This window comes from Phasianus colchicus, chromosome 9 (genome assembly GCF_987193195.1).
Source record: "Phasianus colchicus chromosome 9, bPhaCol1.hap1.1, whole genome shotgun sequence".
Lineage (NCBI taxonomy): Eukaryota > Metazoa > Chordata > Aves > Galliformes > Phasianidae > Phasianus > Phasianus colchicus.
In genome coordinates, this window is record NC_143444.1 from 6,744,830 (window position 1) to 6,759,975 (window position 15,146).

The following is a 15,146-nucleotide window of genomic DNA, read 5'->3' on the forward strand; positions in this document are numbered from 1 at the left end:
GGTCAGGATAGAAGACATTCCATTGGTAGCTGTAACAGCATCCACACAGCACGGGGCAGGTCGCAGACACACAAATCATGATAGCAGGGTGAAAAAAAAACCCTCTTTGTCACATTTTTGCTTGGATAAGCAAGAGTTGCTTGTAGAGCATACAGCTGTGTTGGTGCTGGCTTGACAGCTCAAGGGTACATGTAGGGAACATAGAAATACCCACAGCCACACCATACTTCCAGCCAGGGCAGAGCTACTTGGAAGAAGATGATGACCCTCAAGGCTGGGCTGGATGAGCAGCCTGAACTGGTGGAGGGCAACCAGCCCACGGCAGGGGTTGGAGCTCCACGATCCTTAAGGTCTCTTCCAACCTAAGCCAGTCTATGATTGATTCTACGAGCCCAAGCCCAGCCAAAGCTAACACTGGCTTTCCTGTAGCTGAAACCCTCCAGAGGTCCAGCCTGAAGAAGGGATATGAGCGTTCCCCAAGCAGGCAGAGCCAGAAGACGGCACGACAGCATGGAGGTGGAAGAACATTGCAGAGCCAATCTCATGGGTTCAGATCCATTCTTCAAAGGAGCATCGGCAGCATTCAAACAAACACTCTCTGCTGGCTAAATAACATCATCTGCAAGTGATTTGTCCTGTCACCACCAATCTGGCTGCTCTGCCCTTGCAGACAATCAAACAGGAGGCCTGCTTTCCAAGATTTGTCATCACCAGATCTGACTGCAGCTGCCTAAACGTCTTTCCAAGCAATGTGAGCTGCAAACAATTCATCAGCTACTCATGTCATCCCATCCTGAGCATTTCCAGAGGGTGGAATTCACACTCTGACATGCAGGTTCATGCAGGAAATGGTAATATTTGGATAATCCAGTGGCATTTCTTGTCACCCCATACCAACATCACTGCCACATGGAGCTGGAGGATGCAGCTTCCACCTCGTTCTGGGGTTCAATCATTTCCTCACTAATGGCAATATTTGTGGCTATGTGACAAATCCAGATTCCCAAACTCAGGAATTTGATGCACTCATCACAAAAAGGCCTACCACAACAGATGTCATGGTGCATGCAAACTGGGGATGGATTTTACATGTGGCAGTGAGGACAGAGTTGCACCAACCACAGCTGGGCTCAAAACAAAGATGAGACATGAGTCCAAGCCTGCTGGTCTCACAGTGCTTTGGGAATGAGGAGCTGGTGGAAACCTCAGCAAAGCTCAACTAGGAGAGGTGCCTAAGAGACCTTGCATGCAAGAGAACAATCAGATATTTGCTGAATTTTTCTGACTTTCCTTAGGGAGAAATTATGAACCTTGATTTTATGAGGTTCAACAAATGCAAGTGCAAGGTCTTGCGCTGGGTCATGGCAACCCCCAAAACCAAGCTGGGGGATTTGAGGATGGAGCACAGCTGTGCTGAAAAGAACATGGGGGTACTGGTGGATGGCAGCTGGACGTGAGCCAGCAATGTGCCCACACAGCTCAGAAAACCACCCAGATCCTGGGCTGCACCAAAAGCAGCGTGGCAAGCAGGGTGAAGGAGGTGATCCTGCCCATCTGCACTGTGCTGGTGAGGCCTCACCTGGAGTGCTGCATGCATATGTGAAGCCCTCGGTACAGGAGAGATGTGGACCTACTGGAGCATGTCCAGAGGAAGGCCACAAAAATGACCCAAGGGATGGAACACCTCCCCTTCGAGGACAGGCTGAGAGGTAGGGCTGTGCAGTATGGGGAGGAGAAAGCTTCAGGGAGACCTGAGAGCAGCCTGTCAGTATCTAAAGGAGGGCTGTAAGAAAGGAGGAGACAGATTCTTTAGCAGAGCTTGTAGTGGCAGGACAAGGGAAGTGGTTTCAAACTGAAAGAGGGGTGATTTAGGCTGGATATAAGCAAGAAGTATTTTTACAGTAAAAGCAGTGAGGCTGTGGCACAGGCTGCCCAGAAAGGTGGTGGTGCCCCATCCCTGTAGACAGACAAGGTCAGGCTGGATGGGCTCTGAGCACTGAAGGAGCTGTGGGTGTCCCTGCTCAGTGCAGGGGAGTTGGACAAGACAACCTTTAAGTGTCCCTTCCAACTCAAAAGATTCTGTGATTCTATATGGAGGAAAGGGGATCTCTGATCCTCTGCTAGTAGGTGATGACCTGGAGAAGCAGGGCTGGAAAACAGCAGTGCAGCAGAAAGAAGAGCTGTCCAGAGGAGGGCACTGTGCATTTTGTAGATAGGAACCGTTGCTAATGTACACTTGAAGAAAGCCTGACTACTAGACAGACTGAAGAGTCCAGTTCTTTGGAGGCTAGATGCTACAAAACATCACTGCAGCCCGCATAACTTCACAGCCCAATTTGCTAAGCTTTCTGGAAAAACCCTTATTACTAAGAAATTGCTCAAAGACAAGATGCTGGAGGAGATGGGGAGAAGGGAACACTTGTCTGGCTCCATAGGCAGGATGTGGGAGGGCATCCCTACGCCCTGCAGCTGGAGGGGCCACAGCCACCTGAAGCAGCCCTGGTGGAGCTTAGCATGAAGGGACTGGGCCAAACTCCAGGGTCAGTGTAGATCTGGTGGGGTGGCAGAGTATGATGGACTGACTGATTTTCCACCACCTTGTGCTACTACATTTATGACCTTCAAGGGAGATGGCCAAATTCTAAACCTACACATAGGACTGCTTTCTGAGCCTACCTGGGTCCCAGCTCATCCTCACAGCGCCAGGTGAACTCCCCAAAGCTCTCGTAGTGCTGGTTGTAGTGGTAAAGGACACGGTGCAGGCTGGGGGAGCCAAGGTCCAGCAGGGTATTGTAGGCTGTTTGCTGCTCCTTGCCACTGGTATAGCCATTGAAGAGGTTGTAGATCTTGTCTGCAATTTCTGGGCAGAAGAACAAGGGGTATTCAGTGGGGTGCAAAGAACAGGATAATGCTCAGCTCTAGTGAAGCCAAGAGACAAATCCTCCGTGGCGTTTACTGGAGCCAAGATTTGCCCCCTGGGGTATGATTAATGTCATATCAAGGCAGTGGAGGAACAACAGAGTAGGTGGCATTCCCCAGGCTCAGCTGGACTAATCAATCCAGTTTAGGTTCTCATAGTTTGACCCAATTAGGAAGAGAAATGGTTGGTGACATCAGGTACTGTTAGTAAAATGCCATTTATCTAAAAGAAGGAACACAACTGGGATTTCTTCAGACACCATTTTATGCTATCAGCTCCTTTCTGAGCAGGTCAAGCAAGATTTTCCTCAGCTATTTCTCCACCTATCCTCAACATGTCTTGAGTTCCTACCCCTTCATCCATCTTCTCAGCAGCACAGAGTGCATCTGCATTTGTCTGGGGTGAAGGAGGCATCGCAGCCAGGACAGGAGATACGTGCAGAGACACGACAGTCAGGAGAACTCCCTGTCACTGGTCCCAAGCATCACCCTATGGACACTCAATCCTACGCCCAGGCACAGGATACACACGCACCCTACGCATAGCCTTTCCACTCCACATCCAAATCCCAACCAAGTCTCTATGACCTGAACAATGAGGCTCTTTTCCAGTTGTGTAGGCACACACAAAGCCTCGGGTCAGCACAGGTCAGTGGCTCACCTTGAGCTTTGACATCATCCACCACGGGGCAGGGCGTCTTGACCGTCACATCGCTGGACCTGGAGCGTCTCCCCGTGTTATCGACTCCCCAGAGGGTGAACCTGGCCAGAAGGACAGCAGTGAAGCTGCAGGTCTTGGGCCTCACATGAAGTGAGGGAGGCTCGCGTGGAGGAGGTGACTCACATGTAGATGGTATCGGGCTCCAGGCAGCGGATGATGAGGGAGATGGTGGAGGAGAGCCTGTCAGGCACCTGGGCTGGCATGGCGCAGGGGGACTTGGCACCAGAGATGATGTCATCCACAAAGCTCAGCACCGTCTCTAGGGGGAGCGAAGAGGACATGCCACAGATGACGACACTGGTGTCCTCAGGGCTGTGCCCACCACCATGCTGCGAAGGCAGACCAAGGCTCACACATGAGTTTGGTGTGGAAACAGACCCACTGCTCTTCCCTACCATCTGTGGGCCCCCTGCAAGGCTCACTGTCATGGCAAGGAGAGAGGGCCTACTTTCTCTCCTATGGGATAAGGAATACTTTGCAGCATCCCCTTGCAAACAGGGAGCTAGAGATTGTTCTCCAGCATCTCCATCCCACCCACCCTGCAGTTGAGCCCCACTCACCAGTCTCCACCTTGGAGTGGTCCATCCTGTCGGTCACTTTCTCCTGGCGGAGGAGGTAGTCGACGATCTGCACCCCGATGGGGGGCTCTGAGTGCCCCCACTCCAGCACTACCAGCGTGCTGCTGGGTTCATGCACAGTGGAAAGCCGCAGGCTGGAGAGCAATGCTTGCTGGTGAGCACTTTGAGAGGCCAAGGCCCACCGCCCCACAAACCTGCCCCACCACCCCCTATCACCACCCCATTGGCCATCGCCACCTCCTAGACCCACCGTACCATGAGGTGAGACAGAGACCTACATGGGGTGTGGAAGAGGTGCACAGGTGGGCAGTCCATCGGCCCCAAAGGCACTTGAGTCGCAGCGACACCAGTCCTCAATGACATCCCCACTGCCTGAGCACCACAGTGAGCTCATGGTGGCTTCCTGCAAGAGCTGGGAGTGAGGAGAAGGGGGGTAAGTTCAGACTGACATCCCACCATCAGAGCACGCGCTTATGGTGGCGATAGGGTGATGGTTGGACTGGATGATCTTAGAATCATTAAGACTGGAAGAGATCACTATGATTCATCTGTTCCCTGGTGGGTGACACTGAAATGGTTCAGCATGGTCCATCCACCCTGGGGATGGGGTCAGCAAGAGCTGTCAAAACTTGGTGTGATGCAAGCTGCCTGCAAAGAGCTTCGTAATGCTACCCCACCACCCCCCAGCTTCTCACCCGCTGTGTCTGGTTGTTGGTGACCAGCTCGTAGATGGGAGCTGCTTTGGTGACCTCCAGCAGGATGGGCTCCGCTGGTGCATCAGGGCTGGAGGTGACGTGGCACAGGGGACAGGATGAGGGGCAGCGCCCGCGGCTCTGGCACTCCATCCGCACACCCGCTGCCATGCGCTTGGTGCCTGACTCAGAGAGGCTGGCGATGTACTCAGGGAAGGTGAGCACTTTGGGGTCCCGCTCGCGCTCCTCTGACTCATCTGATGGAGAATTGCCTGGGAGAGGGGAGAAAAGAGGGAGGCAGGGATGGCCTCCATACCATTGCAAGGGGATGCTCCTAGGAAAGGGGGTGCCCAGACCCACGCCTCCCCCCCATAGGGATGAAATGCCCTCTGGTTTTGAGAGCAGAAATCAAGACATCATCCGTGCCTCAGTTTCCCCGGCCCCTTGCCTGGCTGCTGATGGGCCAACCCTTGCACTGGGTCCCCACGAGAGGGAGCCTCGTTCTTGCAGCTGGAGGCTCACGAAGGACCCATCTGGTCCCTCCCTCTAAATCAGCTTCATTTCTCATTTCTTTTCTCTGCTCCCTTGGTTCCCAAAAAGCCCCCGTCAAGGCCAGCAGCCCCCACTCACAGAGGCACGGGGAGCACATCCCTTTTGGCAGCTGCTTCATGCCTGCCTCCTTGCATTTGTCCCCAAGAATTAGGTGATTCTTAAGAGGATAGCAACGATGAGGACAAGGCAGCAGGGTGGGAAGAAGTGAAGGAGGCTGAGGGCATTGCCAGCTGCGGCTGTGGGGTGCTGCTGGCAGCACATCCACAGCTCTGTGGGAAGAACTTCCTATGGAAGGGTCTGCCAAGCCAATCTCTGAGACCCCTGCGAGGAAAACAGGGCTGTTAAACAAAGCCCTGGATACAGGAGCACTGCTCAGCCACCCCAGCGAGTTGGAATTGGATCACTTTGGGCTGGCTGTGAATTGCAGCTTCACAGGCACAGAGGGAAAGCAGAGGAGCCAGAGAATGAGATGTCTCTTGCAATTTCTCAGTCGATATCCAGCTCCTGACGTTTGCAAACAAAAAGCAAAGGAGGGAAAGTGGCAGGTGCCAGAGCAAAACCAAAATGTGATGTTGTGGGTGGAAAGAGACTGCCAGACCTGAAAAGCCTCCAAGCAGGAAAATCAAAGAGGAGGAAATTGCAGGAGGGAAAAAAAAAAAAAAAAAAAAAAAATTACCCCAAACAACAAGTACTCGCAATCAAAAGATGCTACATCTGGATCCAGCCCTCAGCAAAGCAGCAGTTGGGGCTGGACACAGGTGGGCTTGGGAAGAAGCCCAGGTTCCAGGAGCATGTAGCATCCATTCTCAGAAATGAGTGTTTTACACCCAAGTGGTCCCCGGTGCCCCAGATTTCCAGCTCTCTCCTTGCCTGTGCTGGTTCTAAAGCAGGCTGCAGATGCTTGCTCCTCTATATGGAAAGCAGAACTGTGTTGGGGTCCCCCAGCCCCCCACCCAGTTTTCCAGAGCCTGGTGACCAGTACAGCACTGGTGTGCAGACAAAAAAAAAGTGAAAGTAAAGTGCTGACAATCCGAGAGAGGAGCACACATCAGCAGGAGGAAAGTCTGGCCCCGGGATGCGAGTGGGAAAGAGCAGATACGGAAGAGACAAAGGAAAGGAAGGAACAGGATTAAAAGCAAATAGCAGCTAAGTCCAGAATCAGACAGGACAGCTTGGTGGGATTAGTGCCTTCGTCTTTCATCTCCCCAGGGATGTGGGTATTTATTTTCCTTGCTGGCCGGTGCTGATGCTGGCTGCAGTCCATGAAGTCCTTGGACCAGCTTCAGTGAGTGGGAGCCGGGTGGAAATAGGAAAATGAGGTGGGGCGCAGCTTTTGCAAAGACTGGGCACTGTGTCTGCTGTGCCAATGACAAACCCAGCTCCTGCTCAGCCAGGGGTGGTTATGGGAATAGTCCTGGGGCTCCTACCTTTACTGATGTCCTCATACTCCAGCCAGAGCTGCCGCTGGACCTGCCTGTTGGGGTACCAGATGGAGCAGGACTCCTCAAAGCCGTACACAGCCTCTTGGATGTAGTGGTTGCCAAACTGGTCCAGCAGTGCCACAAAGTCCCTGCGAGAGGTGGCCCCATCCAGAGAGTGCAGCGCATTGCTGAAGGCTGGGGAGAAAACATGAGGGGATGCTCAAATCTCTGGGGATGCTCAGCCCTTGGACCCTCCACACGTGCGATGGGCTCCCAACCCCCGCAGCCACCATCCTGCAGGCGGTGCATCCCATTGCTGCCCCTTCTCCCCACATGCTTACACTGGGAGATGGTCAGCTGGTTGAGCCGGACGTGGTACATGACAGATTGCACTTTCCAGTGCTGGAGCAGAGGGTACCCCGACACCTCGCTGAAGTTCACCATCCCTGACAAGAGAGGACATGATGTTCAGACATGGGGTAACTACAGCAGCCACAGTGCCTTGCACCACGATTAGGGTGAGATGGCAAAAGGGGAAGGGCCAGCACAAATCAGATCTCCACCATCAGCTGTTCCACACTCATTAACACTGCAACTTCGAAGGAAAACCCATGGGCTCACTTCATCCTGCTGGCCAGAATACACAGCAGAAGATAACAAGCCTCCTTCCACATCCCTCTTGCCTCCTCAGGCATGCCCAGGTGTGCTAATTGCTTTGTTAATGAGAGCCACACTTTTGAAATGAGCTGTTGGCAGGCCTAGTCACCATCACACCATGGTTGTGGCCAGTCTAGAGGCTCTGGGGACTGAGCTGGACACATGCGCACATGGAAATCACCTTCCTATGTCCCTTGGGGCATCATGGCAATGCTGGGGTTAGGCAAGACCTGAAACCCTTCTGAATTGGCCAGGATGAGGGTTGGGGTGGTCAACCCAGAGACAGACCCCACTCCTGAGAGCAGAGTGACTAAAAAGCCACCAAGCCTACAACAATTCCCCAGAAAAGGAACAGAGGGTTTTGGTGGCCTTCATTTTGGTGGCCAGAGCATCCCGCAGTGTGCTGCAGAAGGATGCTGGGACTCAATCACCTCCTCCCCACTGGTGCCACTGCCACACATCCCACGTGGCACACCTCTGCTCAGCAGGGAAGCAGCGAGTCCTGCTGCTAAACAGCCCCACAGCAGGAGTTCAGAAGGAAAACAACGTGCATTCACCCTCCTCAGCAAGAAAAGGAGGCGGAGGATAAGGAGGATGAGGTCCTCTGCCTTGCAGTGCTTCTTCCTTCAGTGCTGGCTGCTACAAACAGCTTCAAAGCATTGCTCTTCCCTGCAAAGTGTTTATGCAAAAACAGCCCTTCCTTACTCAGCAGCTCTGCCTCTTGTGTATTCACAGCAATGCCCAGATCTGCCTACTGACAGCACAGATTTCACTTCTTTTCCATTTTTTTCCCCACCCTCTTAATCAGCCACAAAGAGCCAGCAGAGCAGTGGGAAATGAATAGGATAATTTGCCGGCTTCTGCCTCTTTGGAATAATTGCCACTGAAGTCCCCAGCCCCTTCACGATGCTGTGGCCGTGGTAGCATTGCCTTAAGTCACATCTGTGATATCCTATGGGCATTGCCAAACAGAGCTAGGACCCCACCTCAGGCCTCATGGCCCATAACACACTGACAGGACAAACCAAAATGTATTTGTGGTTTTTAATACCTCTTTACACCAGTGGCTCTGATTTGGAAACCTATCAAACTGTCAAAACTATTTGGAAAACATTTCTGCTTGGAATAATTAAAAAAAAAAAGCCTTTTTGTAAATTCCCCAACTATCTGATGGACAATTGAGCTTTTACACCACACAATTAATTTGTAGCCTCTCCCTTGCAAATGGACAAGCTGGCAGAAGGCAACCCATTGCAGTGATGTTATAGGCTCCCCTTATTTGCTGTTGGCTGAAAGAGATATGGGAAATGCATCGCCTTCCCTTACAGCTGCTGACGCAGGTGGGCACTGGGTGCTGAAGCCAGGCTAAATGCATCTCATCTTTCAGCATCCCCCAAGAGGATGAGGGTATGGCTCAGCTCACTCACCAGTGAGGAATTCAGGGTCAGGTGTGGGGTCTGAGAGCTCCTCTTGGCACTGGTTCTCCAGGGGCACAGTGGCCACCACCAGCCCATCTGGCAACTGCTGCTCCAGGCCCCTGGCAAAGTTGTTCTGCCTGGAAGTACAGTGGGGAGAGGACAACAGGGCAGGGAACAAGGGCCAGTGATCCATCCCTAAAACTCCACCAAGCACCATGCTCTTCCTCTGGTCATGACTTATGAAGGCCATCGTGGCTCTTGGTGGCCATCTTCAGATGAGCCCTTACCCACCACCCATCTACCTCCTGCAAAGCTTGACCAAATGTGGTTGGATCAGGGTCTCGGAGACCCAAGGGCTGCAGAGGGGATGGGAAAGGCTGACCCTACTTGTGGTCATCCTCTCCACACCTCCACTCACCTAAACGTCCCTTTGAGCACCTGCCCTGGGGCCACCTCCTTGGAGTGGTTGTTGTAGCCATAGAAGACCTCCCCAAAGAGCGTCTGGTTCATGGGCAGCTCACGGGGCTCACCACAGTCCACGCCATCTGGGCACGACTCTGAGATGAGCTGGCATGACCGCCCGTCTGTGCCCAGCTTGTAGTCTTCAATGCACCTGGGAAGCCAGCAACAGGGCACACCATCAACTGCAGCCCCACCAGTGGGGATCAAGGCCACCCCAGCGGGGGATGATGATGGAGTACTCACCCACAGAACATGAGGATGTTGTAGAGCAGAGGATCGTCAGGCAGAGGCACCATCTGCTGCAGGCACAGCTGCTCACAGCCCCCATTGAAGCCATCAGAGCAATCAACACCAACATGGCGGTCATAGCAACCCGTGCCATCCTTCATTGGGCTCAGGCCCGTCGGGCACTGGCGAAGGGAAAAGAGAGAGGTGAGATGGGGGTGGTGCTCTCAGAGGCCCCTCCAACAGAAATACGAAAAGGCCACAACTTGCACCAAAACCAGCTCCTCCTGCAACAAATATTCATCCCAAGCTGGCCACGCACCACACAGCCCGTCGAGTCCAACTTGCGATCTGCGATGCAGCGGAAGTTCTTGCTGCAGCCCCCGTTGTCCCTGGAGCAGTCACGGACAGGGCCAAAGGAGTCAAGGAGAACCTCCAGGCTGTCGAAGGAGGAGGAGGTCATCAGCTCTTCCCTGTGGGGAGTAGGAGGTGTTTCACCAATCTGTTTGGTGCTTACAGGGTGTACCCAGCTCTCACCAGCCCCTATGTCCTTTGAGTTGCCCCTTTGCTCCGTGGCCACACAGCCAGCATATTTACTAGAGAAACTATTCAACGGCCTTGCCTTCGCACCCACCTGACCTCCACGGCGTCCTCCATCACTGTCATGTCAGTCTTGCACTTGGCCGAGGGGTTGATGGCCAGCTCAGCCGGAGGGATGACAAAGCTCTTGCTCAGTGGCAGCCACATGCCTTCCCCCAGCGTGTAGGTGAACCTGTCAGGAGAGCAGACATGTGGGGAAACACCAAACCCCATTGATGTGGGGATATCATGCCAGGGCTGAGCAGGGAGTGCTGTTGCTGAAACACAGCCCTCAAACCTGTCCCCTTCCTACAAAAGGAACTAGGCTGGTCCCAAATCTATCCCCAGCTGGATACAGGCTTCTCCAGCACCCATCTGCCAGGAGCATGCTGCTGGGGAGCGTGGGGAGCAGGAAGAATAACGAGAGATTATTCATGTATTTATTCCTCCTCTCCAAGGTGTCCGTGGCTGCTGCAGCTCCAGGGCTAGCAGGGGGAGGCAGCAGAGGCAGGTGCTCTGTGAGATGCATCAAGAAGGGACAAGTCTTCCAAATGCACCCAAACGACCCCAAAAAGCAGCAGTAGGATCTTTCCAGCTCACTTGTCCCTAGGTGGTGGCACAGGGCACTAAGATCAGCCAAGCCATGGGGGACCACCTGCTGCACACTCCCCAGAACTAGCACCAGCACCTGGAGGGGAGACCCAAGGAATGGTGGTGAAGCTGAAGGCAGGCTTACCGAAAAATCTTATCTGATGGCTGCTCACCCAGCACCAAGTCAAAGCCGCGCTGGAATATGGTGTACGGCCAGGGCCTGGAAGAGAAAACACAGGAGCATCATGCCAGCATCCCAAAATGCCTCCCCAGATTTGCACTGCAGCAAGTACCTGTGATGCACATACAAGGTGGTAAAGTAGTTCCATACCCAAGATTTTGGGAGAGCGGGGGATTTTTTGTCGATCTTTAGAATTTGGGTGTTCCTACATAGCTGGTGCCTCTAGTGAACAGCATATCTCATCCTTTACTTTGGGGTATTGCAGGGTACTCCAGTCCCCCCCTTTCCCACTGCTACAGCATCCCTGAGCCTCACAGCCCCACACCCTCAGGTACCACCCTCTTATTCCTATCATGGGACTGTTAGCACGTGTCTAAGGACAGCTGCACCCATGGCCAGGATGCTTTGGGATGTGCAGCCCAAACAGCATGGCCCCATTTGAAGAGAATCCTTCACAGAGCATCTCTTGCACAGGGTCACTTGCAGAGAGACTAACAAATCAGAGACCAGTAATAAAATAAAAAGGAGTCCAGAGGAGAAACGGCCAGATCCAACCGAATCTCATTTATGAAATGAGCTCAGAACTGGAGATTTTTCCATCCTGTCACCTTTAAAACATCTATTGAGGGCACACATCCGCATGAGCAGCATGGCAAACACCTGGTGAGCCTGGGGATTTTCTCTGAAGGCAATTACAGCTCTCCTACACAAGCACTTCAATTCCTAATCTGAAGTTATTTCAGCAAGGACACAAAAAAATCCTGATTGCAGGATTAGAGCACTGCTCATTTCCTGCCTGGGACACAATGGCACTTCTGTGACCAGGCACAGGATTACATCCAGCAGCAGAGCACAGTGCCCTGGATAAGGTCTGCGTGGATGGGAAGCAGTGCTCTCCTTGCATCTTGCCAGCTCCTTGAACGCTGCCCTCATACAGCATCCCACACTGCCACAGATGGGCTTTATTCTCTCTTCCCCAGAGTGCACTGGGCTGGGAACAAAAGCAGAGGCAAGGTATTGTTCCTCATCAGCTCAGCTGGACAAATGGTCACGAAGAGCCGTGCTGCACTTCCAGTGGTTCTCAGCCCACAGCAGTGATGCAGAGGCAGGGTGGCCAGCCCAGGGATGTAAGAGCACACTGCCATGTAGTTCAGATATGTGGAAATCAGCACAAGGTCATTCAACAGCCCCTCAAGGGTACAATTTCCAGTGATGCCTAAAAGTCAGGCAGTGATAGCTTTAAGCCAGAGCACTCCACCCAACGCATCTCTCCAGGAACTCCATGTTGATTCTTCCTCCCATGAAGCCGAAAGTTCCCTCCTTACTGCCTTGTTACTCCTGCTGCTGAAGATGAGGACAAGTCCTTCCCATCACTGCCTCTTCCCCTGCGTGGTTCTGCCACTGTTTCATTCCATCTTCCTTCTCCTATGCATCACTGCAGGCTCCTTGCTGCTCTGCTTGCAGGTGGTTGTGTTGCATGGCCTTCAGAGCCCACAAAGTGAACAGAGACAGATTAGAAGCAGTACTGTGTCTGATCAGTTTGGGTTAAACAGGCCAGAAAGGACAGCTCTTGGCTCCTTTTGCAAGCAGGTAGGCATCTGAACCAAGAAAATGGGGTTCACTGGGCACAAGACCCAGCAAGCTCATCCAAAGCCATCAGCAAGTTCCTATGGACAAAGCTCTGCAATGCATGCCCAGAATGGGCATCTTCGCAAGATACGTGGTGCTGAACTGGTGGAAGGGAGAAAGGGGCTGAGCAGAAGATGTTGAAAAGTCACTGCACATGAGCACGGCTGCAATGCCATCAATTGGTGGTTAAGCACTGAAAATAAACAACTCGACATCTGGTCCCTGAGCTGCTGGCGCTTTTAAGGACTCCCACCCAGACAGCGGCACGAGATTGCTGTGCTGAACCCCCACAGCCAAGCATCAGCCAACGCGGCCATCGCAGCCCTTCCCCGGTGGCTTCAAGCCCAGAGAAAACCAGGAACACACCTGTAGCACCTGCACCCCACACAGACCCAAGGGACACAGATGTGGGCACAGCTGTGCAGGGTAGGGGGCAGATGTCAGAGAATCATTAAGGTTGGAAAGACCAATAAGATCATCCAGTCCAACCACCAATCCACACCTCTGCCCACCCTAGACCACATCCCTCAGCATGACTTCCATTGAACACCTCCAGGGATGGTGACTCCATTACATCCTGTGCAGTCTGTTCCAATACCTCACTGCTCTTTCTGAGAAGAATTTTTCCCTAACATCCAACCTGAAATGTGATCCAAGAGACTATCTCCCATCAGCAACGCCCATCCCAGTGCTACCACCAGCCCCGTTTCAGCTCTGCCTTGCAAGGGTTTCCCCCAGGCTTCAGCTTCCCACCTCCCTGCCTGCTGCCATCCCTTCCAAGCAGCTCTTTATTAAAAATGCTAATGCTGGCACTTTCTCTCCGGGCTGCTCGTAAATCTGCAAGGAGAATGGGGCGGGGAGGAGGAGGCGGAGGGCTGGTTTGGTGAAAGGATCTGAAAGAAAGAGGAGCTTTTTATCTGGCCATCCTTCAGGCTCGCAGAGCTGAGGCACACAGCAGGGGATGGAAAGAGACAGAGGAGAAAAAAAGATAGGCAGAAAAAGAGTGGGGGGGGGGGGGGGGGGGGGAGCAAAAAAAAGATGAAAAAAGAGCAAAAAGAGTTTAAGCAGAAAAAGTGCTGTCCTCGTCACTTCGCTGTGTCCCTGGCTGCTCCATTGGGTATGTGGGGATGGATGAGACTGGGTGCACAGCTCACAGGGGGAGAGATACCCCCCCAAAAAAATGGCACTACCTCAGAAGGTCATAAGCTATAGCAGAAAGGTGGGAAAGGGATGTATCTGCCCTCACATAGTTGTCTGAGCCCACCTTGATGCAATGCCTACCAGGCTGACAGGTCTCAGTGATGAAATTCACAGAGTCACAGAACCATCAAATCATTAAGATGGAAAAAACCACTGAGATCATCTAGTCCAACCACCAGCCCATGCCTGTGACCACTCAGACCACGTCACTCAGTGCCACATCTGTCCTCTTCTTAGAAACCTCCAGGGATGATCACTCCAACCCCCCCAGGCCCCAGATTTCCCTATGCAATAGCAAAGAGCAACAATAGTGGAAAATGGAAAGGCACATTGATCCCCTTAAATGCAGAGGATCTAAGATCTCATCGTGCTGCCTTGGGTAAGAAGAACATGTGGTGATGGGACAGCCATGGGACATCGCATAATGAATCCATGGGCTCAAGAAGTATGAATGTGGGCAGGAAACAGCTTGCTAGCTGAAGGCACAATTAGCAATCTGATTTTGAGTAGTCATACCATGCCGCAGCCACGGGAATTTGGTTCAAACAAAGTTGGCCGGATTGCTGGAAACCACTTCTCCTACCTGAGAAACGCTAGAGGAAAAGCCAAAAAAGCAGCTAATTAAAAATGCATAGCAGAGCAGAAAAGCAGACTGCTATCAAACAAACAGTGCAAAGCAGATTTGTTTGAAACAGCTGAAGAGCAGCACACAATGCAGGCGATCAAATTTATCTGCTGCACATGATCAAAAAGATCTCATTTTTGAAAAACTGATGCTGATACAGGGACCAGATGCGTTCGGTGAGAGATGCATCGGTAAGGTGTGGATGTCAGCATGGTACCCAAAATACATGCAGCGCACAAAGCCTCACTGCTGTCACCAAAAAACTTCCAAAGCCCCCTGCTTTTCTGACCTTCTGTGTGCTCAGAAGCAATGGGATCCTATGGGGCCAGACTCACAGCCTGGATTGGGTAGCAATATTGGAGGGGTTAGGAATGTATTAAACAAACACCTGCCAGAAATGACTCGGATGCCATTGGTCCCCTTTGGGATGCAGGATGGAGTAGCTGATTTCCAGCATCTCCAGAAAGATACTCATTACACACCCAGCTTAAACCAAATTGCTTCACATGGCCACACTTTCCAGAGATCCTATCAACAGTGAAAGCTGCAGGCAGGGATGATGGAGTTACTGCTGGTTTCTGCTGCTACCATTTCCCAAAACTAAAATCTGATGGGCTCAAGGCAGAGGCACAAAATGATTCCTGTTTCACATGGCTTGACAGAGGAGCTCTTGAACAACAGTGAGGAAAACCCCAA

General features: G+C 52.4%; 1 protein-coding gene across 6 annotated transcripts in view; it reads right to left on the minus strand.

The window, feature by feature from the left end:
- Positions 1-15,146, minus strand: part of ASTN1 (astrotactin 1) — a 41,707-nt gene that overhangs the window by 5,286 nt on the left and 21,275 nt on the right. For 4 of the 6 annotated variants that reach the window (XM_090145970.1, XM_031595560.2, XM_090145972.1 and 1 more), the window contains 14 exons: positions 10,961-11,035; positions 10,280-10,417; positions 9,968-10,118; positions 9,664-9,830; positions 9,377-9,571; positions 8,968-9,095; positions 7,225-7,329; positions 6,890-7,078; positions 4,914-5,182; positions 4,497-4,630; positions 4,201-4,352; positions 3,764-3,899; positions 3,581-3,681; positions 2,677-2,860 (listed from right to left, as the gene is read on the minus strand). In XM_090145970.1, coding sequence (XP_090002096.1) covers positions 2,677-2,860; positions 3,581-3,681; positions 3,764-3,899; positions 4,201-4,352; positions 4,497-4,630; positions 4,914-5,182; positions 6,890-7,078; positions 7,225-7,329; positions 8,968-9,095; positions 9,377-9,571; positions 9,664-9,830; positions 9,968-10,118; positions 10,280-10,417; positions 10,961-11,035 — 2,124 coding nt within the window. Of the gene's footprint in view, positions 1-2,672; positions 2,861-3,580; positions 3,682-3,763; positions 3,970-4,200; positions 4,353-4,496; positions 4,631-4,913; positions 5,183-6,889; positions 7,079-7,224; positions 7,330-8,967; positions 9,096-9,376; positions 9,572-9,663; positions 9,831-9,967; positions 10,119-10,279; positions 10,418-10,960; positions 11,036-15,146 lie in introns of those variants that run through there. The other 2 variants (XM_090145971.1, XM_090145973.1) reach the window with 2 other exon arrangements.